The sequence below is a fragment of the Pundamilia nyererei genome, unplaced genomic scaffold, assembly GCF_000239375.1.
Source record: "Pundamilia nyererei isolate P.nyererei 1_Seehausen unplaced genomic scaffold, PunNye1.0 scaffold00062, whole genome shotgun sequence".
Lineage (NCBI taxonomy): Eukaryota > Metazoa > Chordata > Actinopteri > Cichliformes > Cichlidae > Pundamilia > Pundamilia nyererei.
This window is the reverse complement of record NW_005187463.1, coordinates 2,517,137-2,531,471: the sequence shown is the minus strand read 5'-3', so window position 1 is coordinate 2,531,471 and position 14,335 is coordinate 2,517,137. Positions and strand designations below refer to the sequence as shown.

At 42.9% G+C, this 14,335-nt stretch overlaps 1 protein-coding gene across 1 annotated transcript in view; it reads right to left on the bottom strand.

Annotated features, from left to right (window-relative positions):
• Positions 1–14,335, bottom strand: part of thada (THADA armadillo repeat containing) — a 48,471-nt gene that overhangs the window by 16,704 nt on the left and 17,432 nt on the right. Inside the window, exons 21-25 of the mRNA XM_013911371.1 lie at positions 9,259–9,368; positions 5,493–5,625; positions 3,326–3,448; positions 3,029–3,151; positions 2,755–2,846 (exon numbers count right to left, since the gene is read on the bottom strand). Of these exons, the coding sequence (XP_013766825.1) occupies positions 2,755–2,846; positions 3,029–3,151; positions 3,326–3,448; positions 5,493–5,625; positions 9,259–9,368 (581 nt within the window). The remainder of the gene's footprint in view (positions 1–2,754; positions 2,847–3,028; positions 3,152–3,325; positions 3,449–5,492; positions 5,626–9,258; positions 9,369–14,335) is intronic.

The window sequence follows — 14,335 nt, the reverse complement described above, 5'->3', positions numbered from 1 at the left end:
CGAATATTAGACTGGACAAGCTGTCACAATACATTTTCTGCTGCCACACTTCACAACCATAAAATCACGGTAATAACACAGACCAGACTTTGGAAAACACTCAAATTCTCAGAGACACAATTATAAATGAGACGCAGCTTTCTGGTGCTCACACGCACAGCTCCATCCAGTGTGACCCGCGCGTATTATGACTAACATGCTGCAAGAAGAGAAAAATAATCAGAGACCAAGAACACTAAAACACAAACATGTACCTCTGAAAGTCAAATGAAAGATTCAGGGTTCAAAAGCTAATTCTCTTCACCATCACTTATTATTTGTTATTAACTGTAGCACGCTCACACTCCCACAGGCACATAAAAATAACTCCCTGCATTAATAACGAGAATAAACAGATAAGGAGGAAGTGACTAACAGAGAGCTATGCAGAGGGCTCGACAACAGACTGAAAACACAAGTAAAAGCAGACAAGATAAAGTGCAGCATTGTTGGCTTGGTTAACGTTCAGCGGGCTTCAGTGAGGCAGACAGTAGAAACACAGCACAGGGAACCAGACTGAGCACAACCCAAAACCCTGGGAAACTTTACCCCAGATTATACACGCAGTAACAAATCTCTTCTGAGCTGAATATAGACGCTGAACATAAGTGTCGCACAGGCAGCCAAACAGTACATGCACATTATTACCATGTTTGTTTTAATGTGCTCGCAATATTAGACGGATCCCTGTATCAGTTTCACCGGAGGAAAATAAGCTATCAGTCATGTGAGGGATTTATATATTATGGTTACAAGCTGTGCAAGGCCACTCTGCAGGGTTAGGGTAAGGGCAGTGAAGTAACGCTTAACAAGACGCAGAATCTACAGTCGGGCCAACAGCTCTGTGGTTCTGACAGCATGCTAATATTCTTGTGCTGACAGGCTGATTTCATACAATGTTTTTATTCACAAAAACAAAGCACATAAAGAACAAAGTGGGAGCTGGGATGCAGAGAGCCTAGCAGTGCTCCCATCATTAGTGAGTGGTCTTATCAGCTTTCACCCTGTAATTACCACTGAAAAGGTTGAAAACCAACCTTCACACCAGCCAGATATTCTGCAGCCGTACAGCTTTACAGCAATGCATCGAGCTGGCAGCCAGTGGAGTCGAGTCCCCTCGACTTGTGCCTCCTATCAGGCAACCTGTTCAACTGCCTTGCAATCAAAGGTCGTGAGTGTGCAGCACATCCAAGATCTGGGCAACCAGAGAGCTCCTCACGAACTCCTCTGAACACCAAAGTATTCTAGAGGGAGGCCATCTGCGTGACAGTTCAAGCTGTACAGGACAACCTCAGAGGTTTGTGTTACGCAGCACTTATTAGCAGGTATCTGTGCGCGCTGTGAGAGTCAGAGACAAAATGGAAGATCGCAAACCAACTATCCAGTTATGCTGCGCTCGAGTTACAAACAACAGATTATAAAACATACTTAGAAAGAACACTCGATAAGCACAGGCTATAATTTTTAATTTCAAGGTTTCCAAACACTTGGATGGTGGTTTGACAAGGCTTTGGGAGCCTGTTAGAATTTAAGACTCTTTCTGAAACCTCAGGAACAATCCACAATCTTTCAAACAATCTCTGACAGCAGAGCTGATAACCTTCCAGCTAAAATAACGAACAGATACATTTGTCATTTACACAAGCCAAAACCCATTCTGGGTGACGGTTGTAGATCAGCACATAAATATATCATCGTATCCAACACTCAGCATCTGACAGCTCTTCATCACCTGCGCTGTTGGGACTGCTAGTCTAAACATTACCGTCTTACTGCTTTTAAAGAAAGTCTTCTTAAACGCCAGGTCTGAAACCAGGATTTCTTTCAGCTCTGCTTAGTTTTATTTATTCTAGAGCAGTTCACAGCAAAAAATGGGTTTATAAGTTAGATCCTACAATATTAAAGAAAGAACAGACATGATCAGCACTTGGTGACTGTGGAGAGGAAGAACAGCTGGAACACTCAGAAAATGCTGAGAGGAAAAATGTGATCGAGCTCTTAAATTTTTAAGAATTCAAGTTTCATAAAACAAGTTTCAGATTTAGTGATTCCATTCTCTCCGTTTTTAATCATCAGCCACTCTGTTCTCTATGTAAGAAACATAAAAGCACCCCGAGGTGCAAAAAGTGCCTTTGTTATGTTGTTGACCTCATCTGGGAAGACTCAATTACTTTTCATCTTATATCAGTAACAGTAATTTAGTTGCAGATTACATTTCCAAGCAAGACTTCCCCCTATTCTGTGCTTCCCATGTCATTTCCTTGTTGATATTCCAGGAACAGAGGAAAACCTGCATCCTGCAGTCAGGAAGCCTGAGCAGAGTGAAAAACTGCCCTTCAGCCTGGGTGGTGTTACAACAGCACCCCTTTGTGGTGAAATGGTAACATAACCAGTGTTTAACTGGGCCTTTTTTATTATCTCGGCTTTAAGAACATGCAATGAGTGTTTGATTGTTGCTGTTGTTGTAGTACAAATATGGATTAATTACATTCATTGAACTGCAAATTTTGATTTAGATTTCTCATTTTATGTCTGTTGAATTATGTGATTTTTTTGTTTGTTTGTTTGTTTGTTTTAAGGCAAATAATGCTCACTATTAAACAAGAGCTTTTTTTAAACTAGTATTTGTGACTTTCTTGACCTTTTACGCACTGATGCACACAGCTTGAAACTTGAACGCGGTAGGTGAGTTCAAGAGAGGCACGAGAAGCAAACCTGTTCTTTTTCGAGTGTTCGTCCTTCCCTTTCTTCACGCCAAAAATCCTTGTGATCAGAGTGCTGAAAAGAAGAGTAGAGGAGTTCCTCACCTGGGAAACAAAACAAATGGAGGTTAAGAAATTGGAATACGAAGAGAGAGAAATTATAAAAGCTAATTATCACCATGGGTTAGTGAGTAACCGCCGATCAAGTATCCACTCCAAACGTTGGTTTGTTGTGATGTTCAGATTACAATAAACCGAGGTAAAAAAAACAGGAAGTAAAGACTCACTGCCCAGACAGGAGAGGTGAAGCCCAGCACTGCAGCCTGCATCCCTTCTGAGACGAAAGGAACAATGTTTTCCCCCAGACGAGTGTCCCTGTACAGAGCTCTGAGGATGTTCAGAGCATGGACCTGTGAGCCACAGACAAAATCCCACCTTGAATACAGTGTCAGAAACATTAAGGCGATTGTAAAAATGACCCTTTGTGCTTTTACAAATAATTGTGTTCAGGAAATCTCACTTCCTGATCTGTGAGGCTAGATCTGACTAGAATTATGATTAATGAAGCTGCTAGGTGGCGAAACCTGAGGCACGGTGGAGGTGTCAGTGGTCTTGTCAGCAGAAGGCATGGCCAAAGCGATCAGCTCTCTCATGGTCATCTTCAACAGGCTGCAGCTGGACGACTTGGGCTCAGAGGAGAGCAGAGCCTGGGCAAGGGGAGAAAAAAAACAGATAATGCTACTGTTCCCATCTTTTGTTTGTGAGGGGCAGCCAATCAGACGACTTACAGGGAGCTAAAACTGCTTTATTTCCAAGTGAGTATGAAGTGAGGTGCTACAAAGACCTCGCATGAGATAAATAAGGATTATTTTTGAACTGTGAGGCTTGCAAAGCCATTTTAGTTCAAGAATAAAACAACAGACATATCCTATTTTAAAGACCTCGCCCATAATGATTTTCTGTTTTTACTGATGAGCCTTTTCAAGAACCAATCACATGATGACATCAGGTGTGATATCCTGTGGGAGTGCTGGTACACTGCAAATAGCCCCTTTGCAGCTACTGCATCCATCTACTAAATAGTCTATGCTTCACGGTTTTATCGTGGCCCGCTAAACTGAGCCACATTTATATGGTAATAACAAAAAATACATTCATAAAATCCCATAAGTTAGTCTGTTCTGACAGGCTGACTGAACGAGATCATTTGTATGAGCTCAGAGTGGGAGATGGGAATGCAGGAGTGTGTGTGGAGGTGACGGCACTTTGTTGTGTGAGAAAGAAGTCATCTCTGCTGGAGCTGATGCGAGCCAGATGTGTCTGACCTACCTGGCTTATGGTAAAGACTTAGACCTTGAAGGATAAGATGGAGAGGGTGGGGGTGGGGCATATCTGGCTCTTATGAACTCTGAGGTTAGAAGCAGAGGAAGCCAAGAGGAAAAGGAGGGCTAGCCTGGTTCCTATGAACTAGTCAGGACCAGCATGAGCCAGCCTTCCCGGATCTGACTCCATGTCTGTCTAGGAATGTGGTCTGGAGTTCTGCCAAAGTGGCAACTTCTTCTTCCCAGACTTCCTCTGCTTCATTCACCTTCATCTTATCTTCTCCGTCTCTCTTCATCCTCAGTTTTAATCACCCAGCCTACTTGTCAGGCTCTGTCCTGTTAAAGCTCTTCTGTTATGCTACTATTCATCACAGATAATGTTTAGAAAGTCTTAAAAAACAAAAAGAAAAGAAACAGGATCAGGAAGACGTCAGAGCCCTTAAAAGTCAATTTCAGAAAGTCGGTTAAGACTTTTGAAACACTGAAATTAATCTAAGACTAATGTGAAGCATCCCGTTCAATCAAGCTACGAGGCGCACGTGCCTCACACACACGAAAACAAGAGAGTCAGTGACATCACCGACGCGGCTGTCTGACCAAAACCACAAAAGAAGAGTAAGCCGCTTCAAAATGACTGCTGATAACATCCCCGCAGTCACGTCTAGTTTCGATATTAGGAATCAAAGGAAGTGAAGACGCGAGCTGAGACTAAATAAGAGTCAGAGACTAACACAGTGTTAGTAATTTGTGGGACTACTGATGGGAGGGACAAGAGAGAGAGAGAGAGAGAGAGAGAGTGCGTGCGCGCGCGTGTGTGTGTGTGTGTGTGTGTGTGTGTGTGTGTGTGGTACGTGAGGGGAAAAAAAAGATGGCTAGATTAGGAAACGGAGTGTTCTTCCAGCACGAGTGCTTCACCGGTATGCCAAGAACTGCTTATTGCGCTACTTTTGGGAGTAAACAGGAACAAAAACACACAAGGTTTCTATTGCAAACCCTAATTTTGACCAAATGGTTACTGCTTATGGTCCTCGTTTCGTCTTCGGGATGACCGCTGCAGTTGGCAGTGACACATTTCTATTTGCAAAATAAATTTTTTTTTTTTTTTAAATCTGGACGTTTTATCAGATGAAGCAATCAGCTGCAACAAAGGGTCACTGTGTCCTGAGAGTTATACTCATGAAGAAATTGGTGTGACCACCAACATGACCACCACTCTACCGCACACTCTGCAGCAGCCAAGTCACAGGAATGTGATGTTTCCTGACAAGCCTGTGGTTTCTGAAGTGTCGGAAATTTAAACATTAGGCTCTTGCCAACACTTAGAGTCAATAGCAAGTCCAGCAACAAATCTGAAACCTTACAAGCATCCTTTGCATCATCTTTTAGCCCATTTGTTCTGTTTATATCTTTAAAAATATTGCTTACACACCTGGATGTAGAAAGGTATTCCAGCGCTTCGTCGCGTGGCGCACAGCTTAGATGATGGGTCGCTGGATTTGACCTCTTCCAGAACCTCAGAAAGCCAGCGAGCAGGAAGCTGCTGCAGGGCCTCACTTCCACTCCTTATACACAAACACACACAAAACAATGGCATGGACGTAAGCAACAAAGACTGAAATCTTTTAAGTTTCCCTGTGCACTGTAGTCCACACATGAGTAAAGTCATACTCATCATTTTCCATATACACAAAACCAAAACAGGCCACTCTCATCAAACCTGGATACATGCTCGCATGTTAAAAACCCCGCTGACAATCAGACAGACCCCACAGTAGGTTTTGGGGATTTTGTTTCAAACGGATCATCTATGAAGCAGCTCTGGTGGACACACACTGATCTGTTACTTCTGTAACAAACAGCTGTTTGACAAAAGCCAAATAAGCAGAGTGGGCAAATTAAAACAATGACATTTGTGGGAAAGAGTAAAGATGTAGTACTGATGCATAATCCAGCCTCACAGTGAGGGCACAAACATCATCATGCAGTGAATGCGTACTGAAATCCAGTTTTCTCTTTCAGAGTACTTGTATCCAGATGTTCCTTCCCAGTATACTGCTGGTATTAAAGTACTCAATATAAAAAATATGCATAAAAACAGCCACATGTTGAACAGAGCAGTACACAGCACTTGTTGCAAATAAGAGTGAACACAGACACTGAAACAGTTTCCTAAAATAACCGGCTAGCTGAGCCAGCAAGCTAACAGATACTTTCTTTTTAAAAGCAGGTAGCTGCAAATAATCAATAAACAGTTAAAGTACAAGGTTTTGAATAAATGTTAAAATATATATAACTCAAAATACACACTGGTGAAAAGTTGGCTAAATTATTGACAAAGTAAAAAAGCAATGAATAAATGTTCCAATAATATCTCAAAAAATGTTAATGGTGAAAACAGCTAAAAGGAGGAAAATGGTCACAAGTGTTAGCGTGAGTGGCTTTGTCAGTAATAGATAAATAGCTCAAATGCAAAATAAAATTGGTGCAATAAAATTGTATAAGTGAGAAATACATTCCCAATCAAAAGTTTAAGACAACGTGACAAATGGCAAAAAAAATAAATAAATCATATAATAAATCACGAGGGACGCTCTCTGCAACATCTGGACAGAGCCAGTGGCCGTTTGACGCCCCTGCACCTCCTGAAGGAAAAAGCACCCCAGACCATTGTGGCGCCGCCTCCACTGTGACGCGTAGAAAAATCTCGGGTGGGATTTGCTTGTCGTGTCAGCAACGTTGGAAACCATCAGGACCAATAAGGTTACATTTTTTCTCATCAGAGAAGAAAACTTTCTTCCACCTTTCAATTTCAGTGACAGTGATCCCAAACAAACACACCAAACACACCAACAACCAAAACCAATTAAGCACTGGCCTCTCCCCTCAACATGTGTGGGACCATCTTTACAGAGAATGGGCCAAAGGGCAGCCAACGTCCAAAGAAGAGCTTTGGATGTCCTTCAAAAAGCCTGCAGCACTACTCCTGAAGACTTCTTACAGAAATGACAAGAAAGTTTGCCTAAGAGAGTTCAGGTATGCCAAGCTTGTTATAACTGTGTTTTTGCCTTATATACTGTATTTCCATGCATCTATATGGCCCTTCAATAAAGGGCTGCAAATATTATTATGAGAGATGGTCTCAAGACTGTCTGAGGAGCTTGGAAAGAAAGCTACTGAAAGACATGACTATTAAGACATGACGTTCGACATGAACTGACATTAACTATATTTGTTTTACCGCAAAATTACGCTGTTATTAGTAGAACAACATTAAGTTTCTCCACTTCTGTTACAAACACAGCTTTTTATGGGACTCGTTTATTTGTGCCTTTTGCACGAACGGTGGTGTTGATTAAGGGGTAAATGAGTTCATCTGACAGCACTGCTGGGGGCATGTCTCAGCACAAAAATGGAAACCACAGCTATAAACAACTGCAGATAGAAATTCACTTGTATAACCAAAGAATTTAGTCAAAAAGAAACAGAAAGGAGAAAGTGAAGCTAAACGGAAAGAGTGAATGAAAGAAAACTGAGAAGAATGGAGAGAGAGACAAAGAGACAGAGTGAAAGAGTGCAAACACAGTGGAACACACCGAAGCCAGATCCCGAGGCAGAGCATCAAAAGGCTGCGGTTAAGCACCCCGCAATCAACACCCCATAACCCAGCACACGGCCTGCATACCATCCACACATTGCTCTTTCCCTCATGGAAACACACACTCGCATCCACACAAGCCAGCGGCAGGACGCACACACTCCCCGGTACTCCTACACACGACCGCTAAAATGTTACACAACGCACAGAGCGCCTGGTTTCTACACAAGAACAAAACAAGTGAGTTTTGTTTTAACTGCTCAGCACTGGGTGGTTCAAAGTCAACACTGCTGTGACGGTTTTGCGGCTGTTGACCTGCCGCAGGGCTAAAGACGTTTTCCACAACCCACCATTGAGGAAAACTGGGAGGTACATGAAAGTGAGAAATTCTTTCATGTCGTTTAGAATTAAAACAAATATTTTCTTCCTCCTCGGGAGAATAATAGAGAGATTATTTCTAGGAATAGCACAGGTGATGAGGACTTTGGCGTCATGTGTCACTCCAGCCAAGTTTAACGCTGGCCCTGGCAGCGCACTGGCACTGAGGCCAAACCAGCCTATCGCTCTTCACTGAGCAATTTAAGCGCAGGAAAACTGTCATTTTCTTTTCTCATACTGCAAAGAAGTGTTTTGCAAAATGCTGGTTTTCAAAGAAAATTTTGAAAATGTTATGAGCTATGAGTTTCACTTTTCGGTTTTTGTCTGAGATCGATTAATCTTTCAGTCTATAAGTTGTAGTTACCATTTCAAGAATTTGCAAGCTGAAGCTGAGATGTTTTTGTTTGATGTAGGACTTCAGGACCTCCTTTATCATATTTTCTGTTTCATAAGGGACTGAATCTGTTCCTGCAGTTTTGTTACGTGCAGAACGTTTCGCTGAAATGAGCAAAGACTTCCCTGACGCTGTCTGGATTGCAGCGTACTTTGCTCAAAAACCTATCCATGTCCCTGGTGCCTTTACACGTCTACAGACTACCCACACCGTGTGCACAAATGGGGACATGCAGTTTAGCAGGGTTAGGTTAACTGATGATTCTAAATTGGCTACAGATGTGACAGAGTGGCGACCTGTCCAGGGTCGTGACCCGCCTCTCACCCTACACCAGCTGGGATAGGCTTGATTAGGTAACCCAAAGAAAATGGACGGATGGACGGGCACTCATACACCCCAAAACATCACAGATGTCTCCAAGATTTTCATGCTGTCCATGATTTAATGTGTTTGACCATTAAAGGGTATTTAACAGTCTGACTCCACTTTAAAGGAGCTGCATGTTTCTTTTAATGAGATCGTCAGAGGCTTGCATGTTCGCCCTGTGCCAGCGTGGGTTTTCTCTGTCACCAGCAGTTCAGTTCTTTCACACCCATGCCTTTCTGCTGGCCATCCAGAGGGCACCAGATTAGAAATAAATCCAATTATCCAGCCTTGATTTATTTAGAGTGGATTATATCTGAAGAACATTACTGAGTGTGCTTGCCTACTGCTAATTACAAGGCACAGGGACACTCACTGTCGTGATGGAAGCTAATGCCCATGGCCGTCCAACAGTATCACCTTTCAGTCCCTTTATGCTGAATGTGAACACAGACACATACGCACCTGCACAACATGTCTGTGAGGCGTACAAAGCCCACATAAGCCAGTTCGAAGGCGCCACGATGACGGGACTGCAGGAGCTGCTGACGGAAGTACAGGCCTACCCCCTCCACCTGCAACACAGAGAGAGAGAAAGAAAGGAGATCAGCAGCTGAACTGTAAGAGGTGAACTGTGTGGCTGTGTGTGTTCACATAACTTTCCTCCTGCTGCACTCTCCAAATGAAGTCAATTATGCCAGTTTCAAAGGGTCAAAATGACATAAGTCATGCTATATGCACCCAGTGATGCAACCTTAACAGGGCCAGGCCACGAGCTAGTGCAGCAGATCCTGTTTTCTCAACTGGAGGCCTGCAGGGCCAAGATTTGCCTTCATGTTCAACAATCATACAGTAGCAGCGCTAGCTTTTAATCACAGGTCTATATGGAAAAGACCTGGAAGCAGGGTTGTTACACTTTGGTAACCAAAACAACTGTTGTGTCAATGTGGGATGTTGTGACATTATCCAGAATATTCCGACTTGTAGATGTGTTGCTTTCATCTTTGGCTACATGTCTGTCTATGGAAGGCTTTAACAACATACAGCACCAACAGAAGAAATGCAAAGTAACCATGGATTTCACAGGAGCAGGTTCTATTCATTATAATACTTGCAATTTGAGCGCTTTTGTATTCATTTTAGTACTTGAAAGGAAAAATGTACTTGCAGGATATTTTGATGTACTTGTAAAAATATGTAACGTCACGTTGATTCAAGTCTGCTTCAAACGCATTCATATTACTCAAAACTGGATGAACAGTTTGAAGATTTGACATCTGAGAGTGGAATTAACTGATGAGTCGGATGTCAAAGCGTAACTTAAAGAGTTGTTGCATATCTGAAAGACACAGAAAACACATTTATTGAAAAGGAAAAAAAAAGCTGGTGGTCAACTTACTGCAAACAGATTCACCAAGTGGCTCGCTGTAGTTGGAGGTTCCCACAGTGACGGTGTCATGTTAGTTCTAGTGTGCTACGTTTTATCTTTCATTGAAACAATGACGCATTTAGATCTGAGTGGATCCACCACAGTGGACTTTGTCTTTGTCAGCGCATGAATCAGCCTTTAAAGTCGAGCAATTATGTCTAAATACATCCAATAAACTCAATACAATTTCAAAACAATTACCCACCCACCACACTCCACCCTTGAAAATGACACAATTCCACTCGTGGCTCATTGAATGGTGGTAAAATGAACCACTTGGATAACCAGCTTGGTCATTTAGCCTCTCAGCTTCCAGCTGAAGGAAAAAAGCAGCATGGTGTACAAAAGATGGTTCTTCGCTACATTACCTAATCCCACTTTAGACTTTCCTCTGCTTGGCAAAGCTGCAACACTGGCTGCACTCTTGTTTTAGAGACACCACTTAGTTTTCAGCCAGGGAGCACTCTGCTCGTCAAGTGTGAGAGCGGCATGTCAGTAGCGTGACAAGTGTGTTCAAATAAGGATGCTGAGACATCCACATAATGGCCACTGTCAGTAAAACCATCCAGTTAGTAATAGTGTTAGCAGCATTATTCTAACTATACACACACACACACACACAAGTCAGTGCTGTTTCTGCAGCAGTGTGCAAACTGGCGAGTGTGTTGCAGGTGAGGCGGCAGGGCGAGGCGGACGCAGAGCTCCACGGCCCTGTCATTAAGGCTGTGGTATCACCGCCACCACAGAGGCAGCCAGGCCCCGACTTAGTCAGGGGTGGCATGGAGGGCACAGGGAGGGGTGGCGAGGACCCAAAGCACAAACAAAAAAATATATATATAAAAAAAAAAAAGAAGGAAGAAAGAAAATACCCCGTGTAAAAAGAGAAAAAAAACATCCCAACAGCCCCTTAGGGGATGTAGGGTTAGACACAACATCTAAACTAACACAGACTCAGACCCACACATGAACCAGAAATATGCCAGTCACTGTAAACTTCAGCCACGAGCCCTGATGTCACTGAAGGAAGAGAAAATGATGCATGAAGCTGGTCTGTAAGAGGAAAAACAGCAGGAGACTGCGATGAAACAAAAATGCTGCACGTGAATTAAAACTATGTGCAACATGAAAATCATACAATAATAAATGCGGCAAAGATGAAAGGCTTAGACAGCCCGTTTCTGACCACGTGACTGGTCAATAAACTCAACTGACCCTGCAGACCTAAAGTGGACTAACTTGGACACCAAAGTATGGACTGTGTAAACCACAGCCTACCAAGCCCGATGACTTATCACACTGGTGGCCAGAGTGGACTCCCAGGACAGGCCTGACCTCACCGGGGTAAAAATGGCAGCGACAGTCACTGTTAAGATGGTCCCTTGCTGCCGGGGCCCAGACCGCTGCGGTGCTGAGCTGGGCCGAGCCGGGCCGCGGCTTCGCCTATTTAAAGCTTCCCTTTCGAAGGTTCCCGTCTGTGTAACTGTTTAAAAAGGGCCGAGCAAGCTTCCTGCGCGGGGCAGGAGGGGGCACTTTATTTAGATGTCAACTTCCTGTTTGCAGCCTAGCCCGTTTCCCAGAAAAAACTTCCATGTGCGGAGAGAGAAGTTTCCCAAGTCTAATTACATGTATGGCTCGGCCGTGACAGTGACCCAAATAGCTAACTTCTCCCCCGATGGCCCCGGGTTAGACGGCACTCTCACCACATTTGTTGTTGCTGCTGCCACTGCTCAGTTTCAGTGAATTATTTGTTGTTTTTGTCTTTACTACATGTCTCAGTAAGTCCTCATACCAATCTCCCTCTGGACTCTCTGCTGCTTAAAGGAAGGACTGAAGAGCACGAGCTAATCATTCCTGCAAGACCCCACACATCTAATATAGCACACTATATACTGCACACAATTCTTTATATTAATAACTCCCTACTGCACATCACAATTATTATTTTTTTTAAATCTCTCATACTTTTCTTCTTTTGAATCTTGTATTTTTCTTTCCATTGCATTTGACACTTTACTAATAACAACGTTCCTTTCACAGGTATTGATACATTTCTATAAAGTCTATTATGCTCATTTCCAACTCCATGTTCTTAGACTTTATCTGCTACAACTCTTAATAATAATAATAATGGATTGCATTTACATAGCGCTTTTCTAGGCACCCAAAGCTCTTCTTCCTTTTAGCCTGCTTTCTTTTGATTGGCTGTCATTTACAATCAGATGGTCTAAACAACAGGTGCGTGGCGCTTTTGCATTCACAACCACAGCTGCGTGCTTGGGATGACCATATTAATGATATCCTGTTTCACTGACCTACAGATCCATAGTTAAAACAAGTCTGAAAGGGAGTGTGAGAGCAGTCTGCAGCTTCGGGCTCACATAAATACCGCCTTTAAGGACGTGTGCAGTAAGAAGGTACAGCAGCAGGAGACCACGCTGGGTGGTCTCCTGCTGCTGTAGTTCATCTACATTTAGAGGTGACGTGAAGCTCTTTTGTACACCTTGGTTATAAGTCCAATGGGTGATAATTGATTTGCAAAAACAACATGCAAACCATGCTCTCATGCTTTTCAGGGAGAAAGTTTCTTTCTTATTTTATTGTGAAACACACATTTTCTACCATTTTGTTTGAAAAAGCTGTCGATGTGAAATCAGCCATGCTCCATAGGCTGGAATGTTTGCAGTGATTAATTTTATGTAACTGCTTACTGCTAATGATGTAACTAACGTTGTATCTTGTACTAACTCGGCAACCATCCAAACATTTCAGTCTGTGTCCAATCAACAAAATATGATGTTGACATTTTCTGCTCAGCACTAGTTTTGCTTGTATTGACAGAAAATCCATCTGCGAAACAATCAAATGTTGTTTTAATAAAAGAGTTTAAGTTCGCAGCAAAATCATTGTGACTTCTACAGTACATAGCTGACCAGATTAGGAAAAGCAAAAAGTTGACAATCAGTGGTTTTTATTCCTTGGTACAGTATTTAGTCAGCCACCAATTGTGCAAAGATGAGAGAGGCCTGTAAGTTTTATCATAGCTATACCTCAACTATGAAAGACAAAATGAGAAAAAACTAAATCCAGAAAAATCACATTGTCTGATTTTTAAAGAATTTAATTGCAAGTTATGGTGGAAAATAAGTATTTGGTCACCTACAAACAAGCAAGATTTCTGGCTCTCACAGACCTGTAACTGCTTCTGTAAGATGCTCCTCTGTCCTCCACTCGTTACCTGCATTAATGGCACCTGTTTGAACTCGTTATCAGTATAAAAGACACCTGTCCACAACCTCAAACAGTCACACTCCACTACGGCCAAGACCAAAGAGCTGTCAAAGGACACCAGAAACAAAATTGTAGACCTGCACCAGGCTGGGAAGACTAAATCTGCAATAGTTAAGCAGCGTGGTGTGAAGAAATCAACTGTGGGAGCAATTAGAAGACATATAAGACCACTGATAATCTCCCTCAATGTGGGGCTCCACGCAAGATCTCACCCCGTGGGGTCAAAATGATCACAAGAACGGTGAGCAAAAGTCTCAGAACCACACACCTACTGAATGACCTGCAGAGAGCTGGGACCAAAATAACTAAGGCTACCATCAGTAACACACTACGCCGCCAGGCCAGACGTGTCCCATGCTTATGCCAGTACTTGTCCAGGCCTGTCTGAAGTTTGCTAGAGAGGATCGCTGTTGTTAGAATGTATTTAATATTACTTTCTACAGCAGGATCCTTTTCTGACCGGCGCAGGATGATCCAGAAGAGGATTGGGAGAAAGCCAGATGAAACCAAAACAATTGGGGTAAAAATTCTACTTGTTGTGTTTGGAGGAGAAATAATGCTGAGTTGCTTTCAAAGAACACAATACCTACTGTGAAGCATGGGGGTGGTTTGCGGCTGTTTATCTGCAAAGGGACCAAGACGACTGATCTGTGTAGAGGAAAGAATGGAGCCATGTATCGTGAGATTTTGAATGAAAACCTCTTTCCATCAGCAAGGGCATTGAAGATGAAACGTGGCTGGATCTTTCAGCATGACAATGATCCCAAACACACCGCCCGGGTAATGAAGGAGTGGCTTCATAAGAAGCATTTCAAGGTCCTGGAG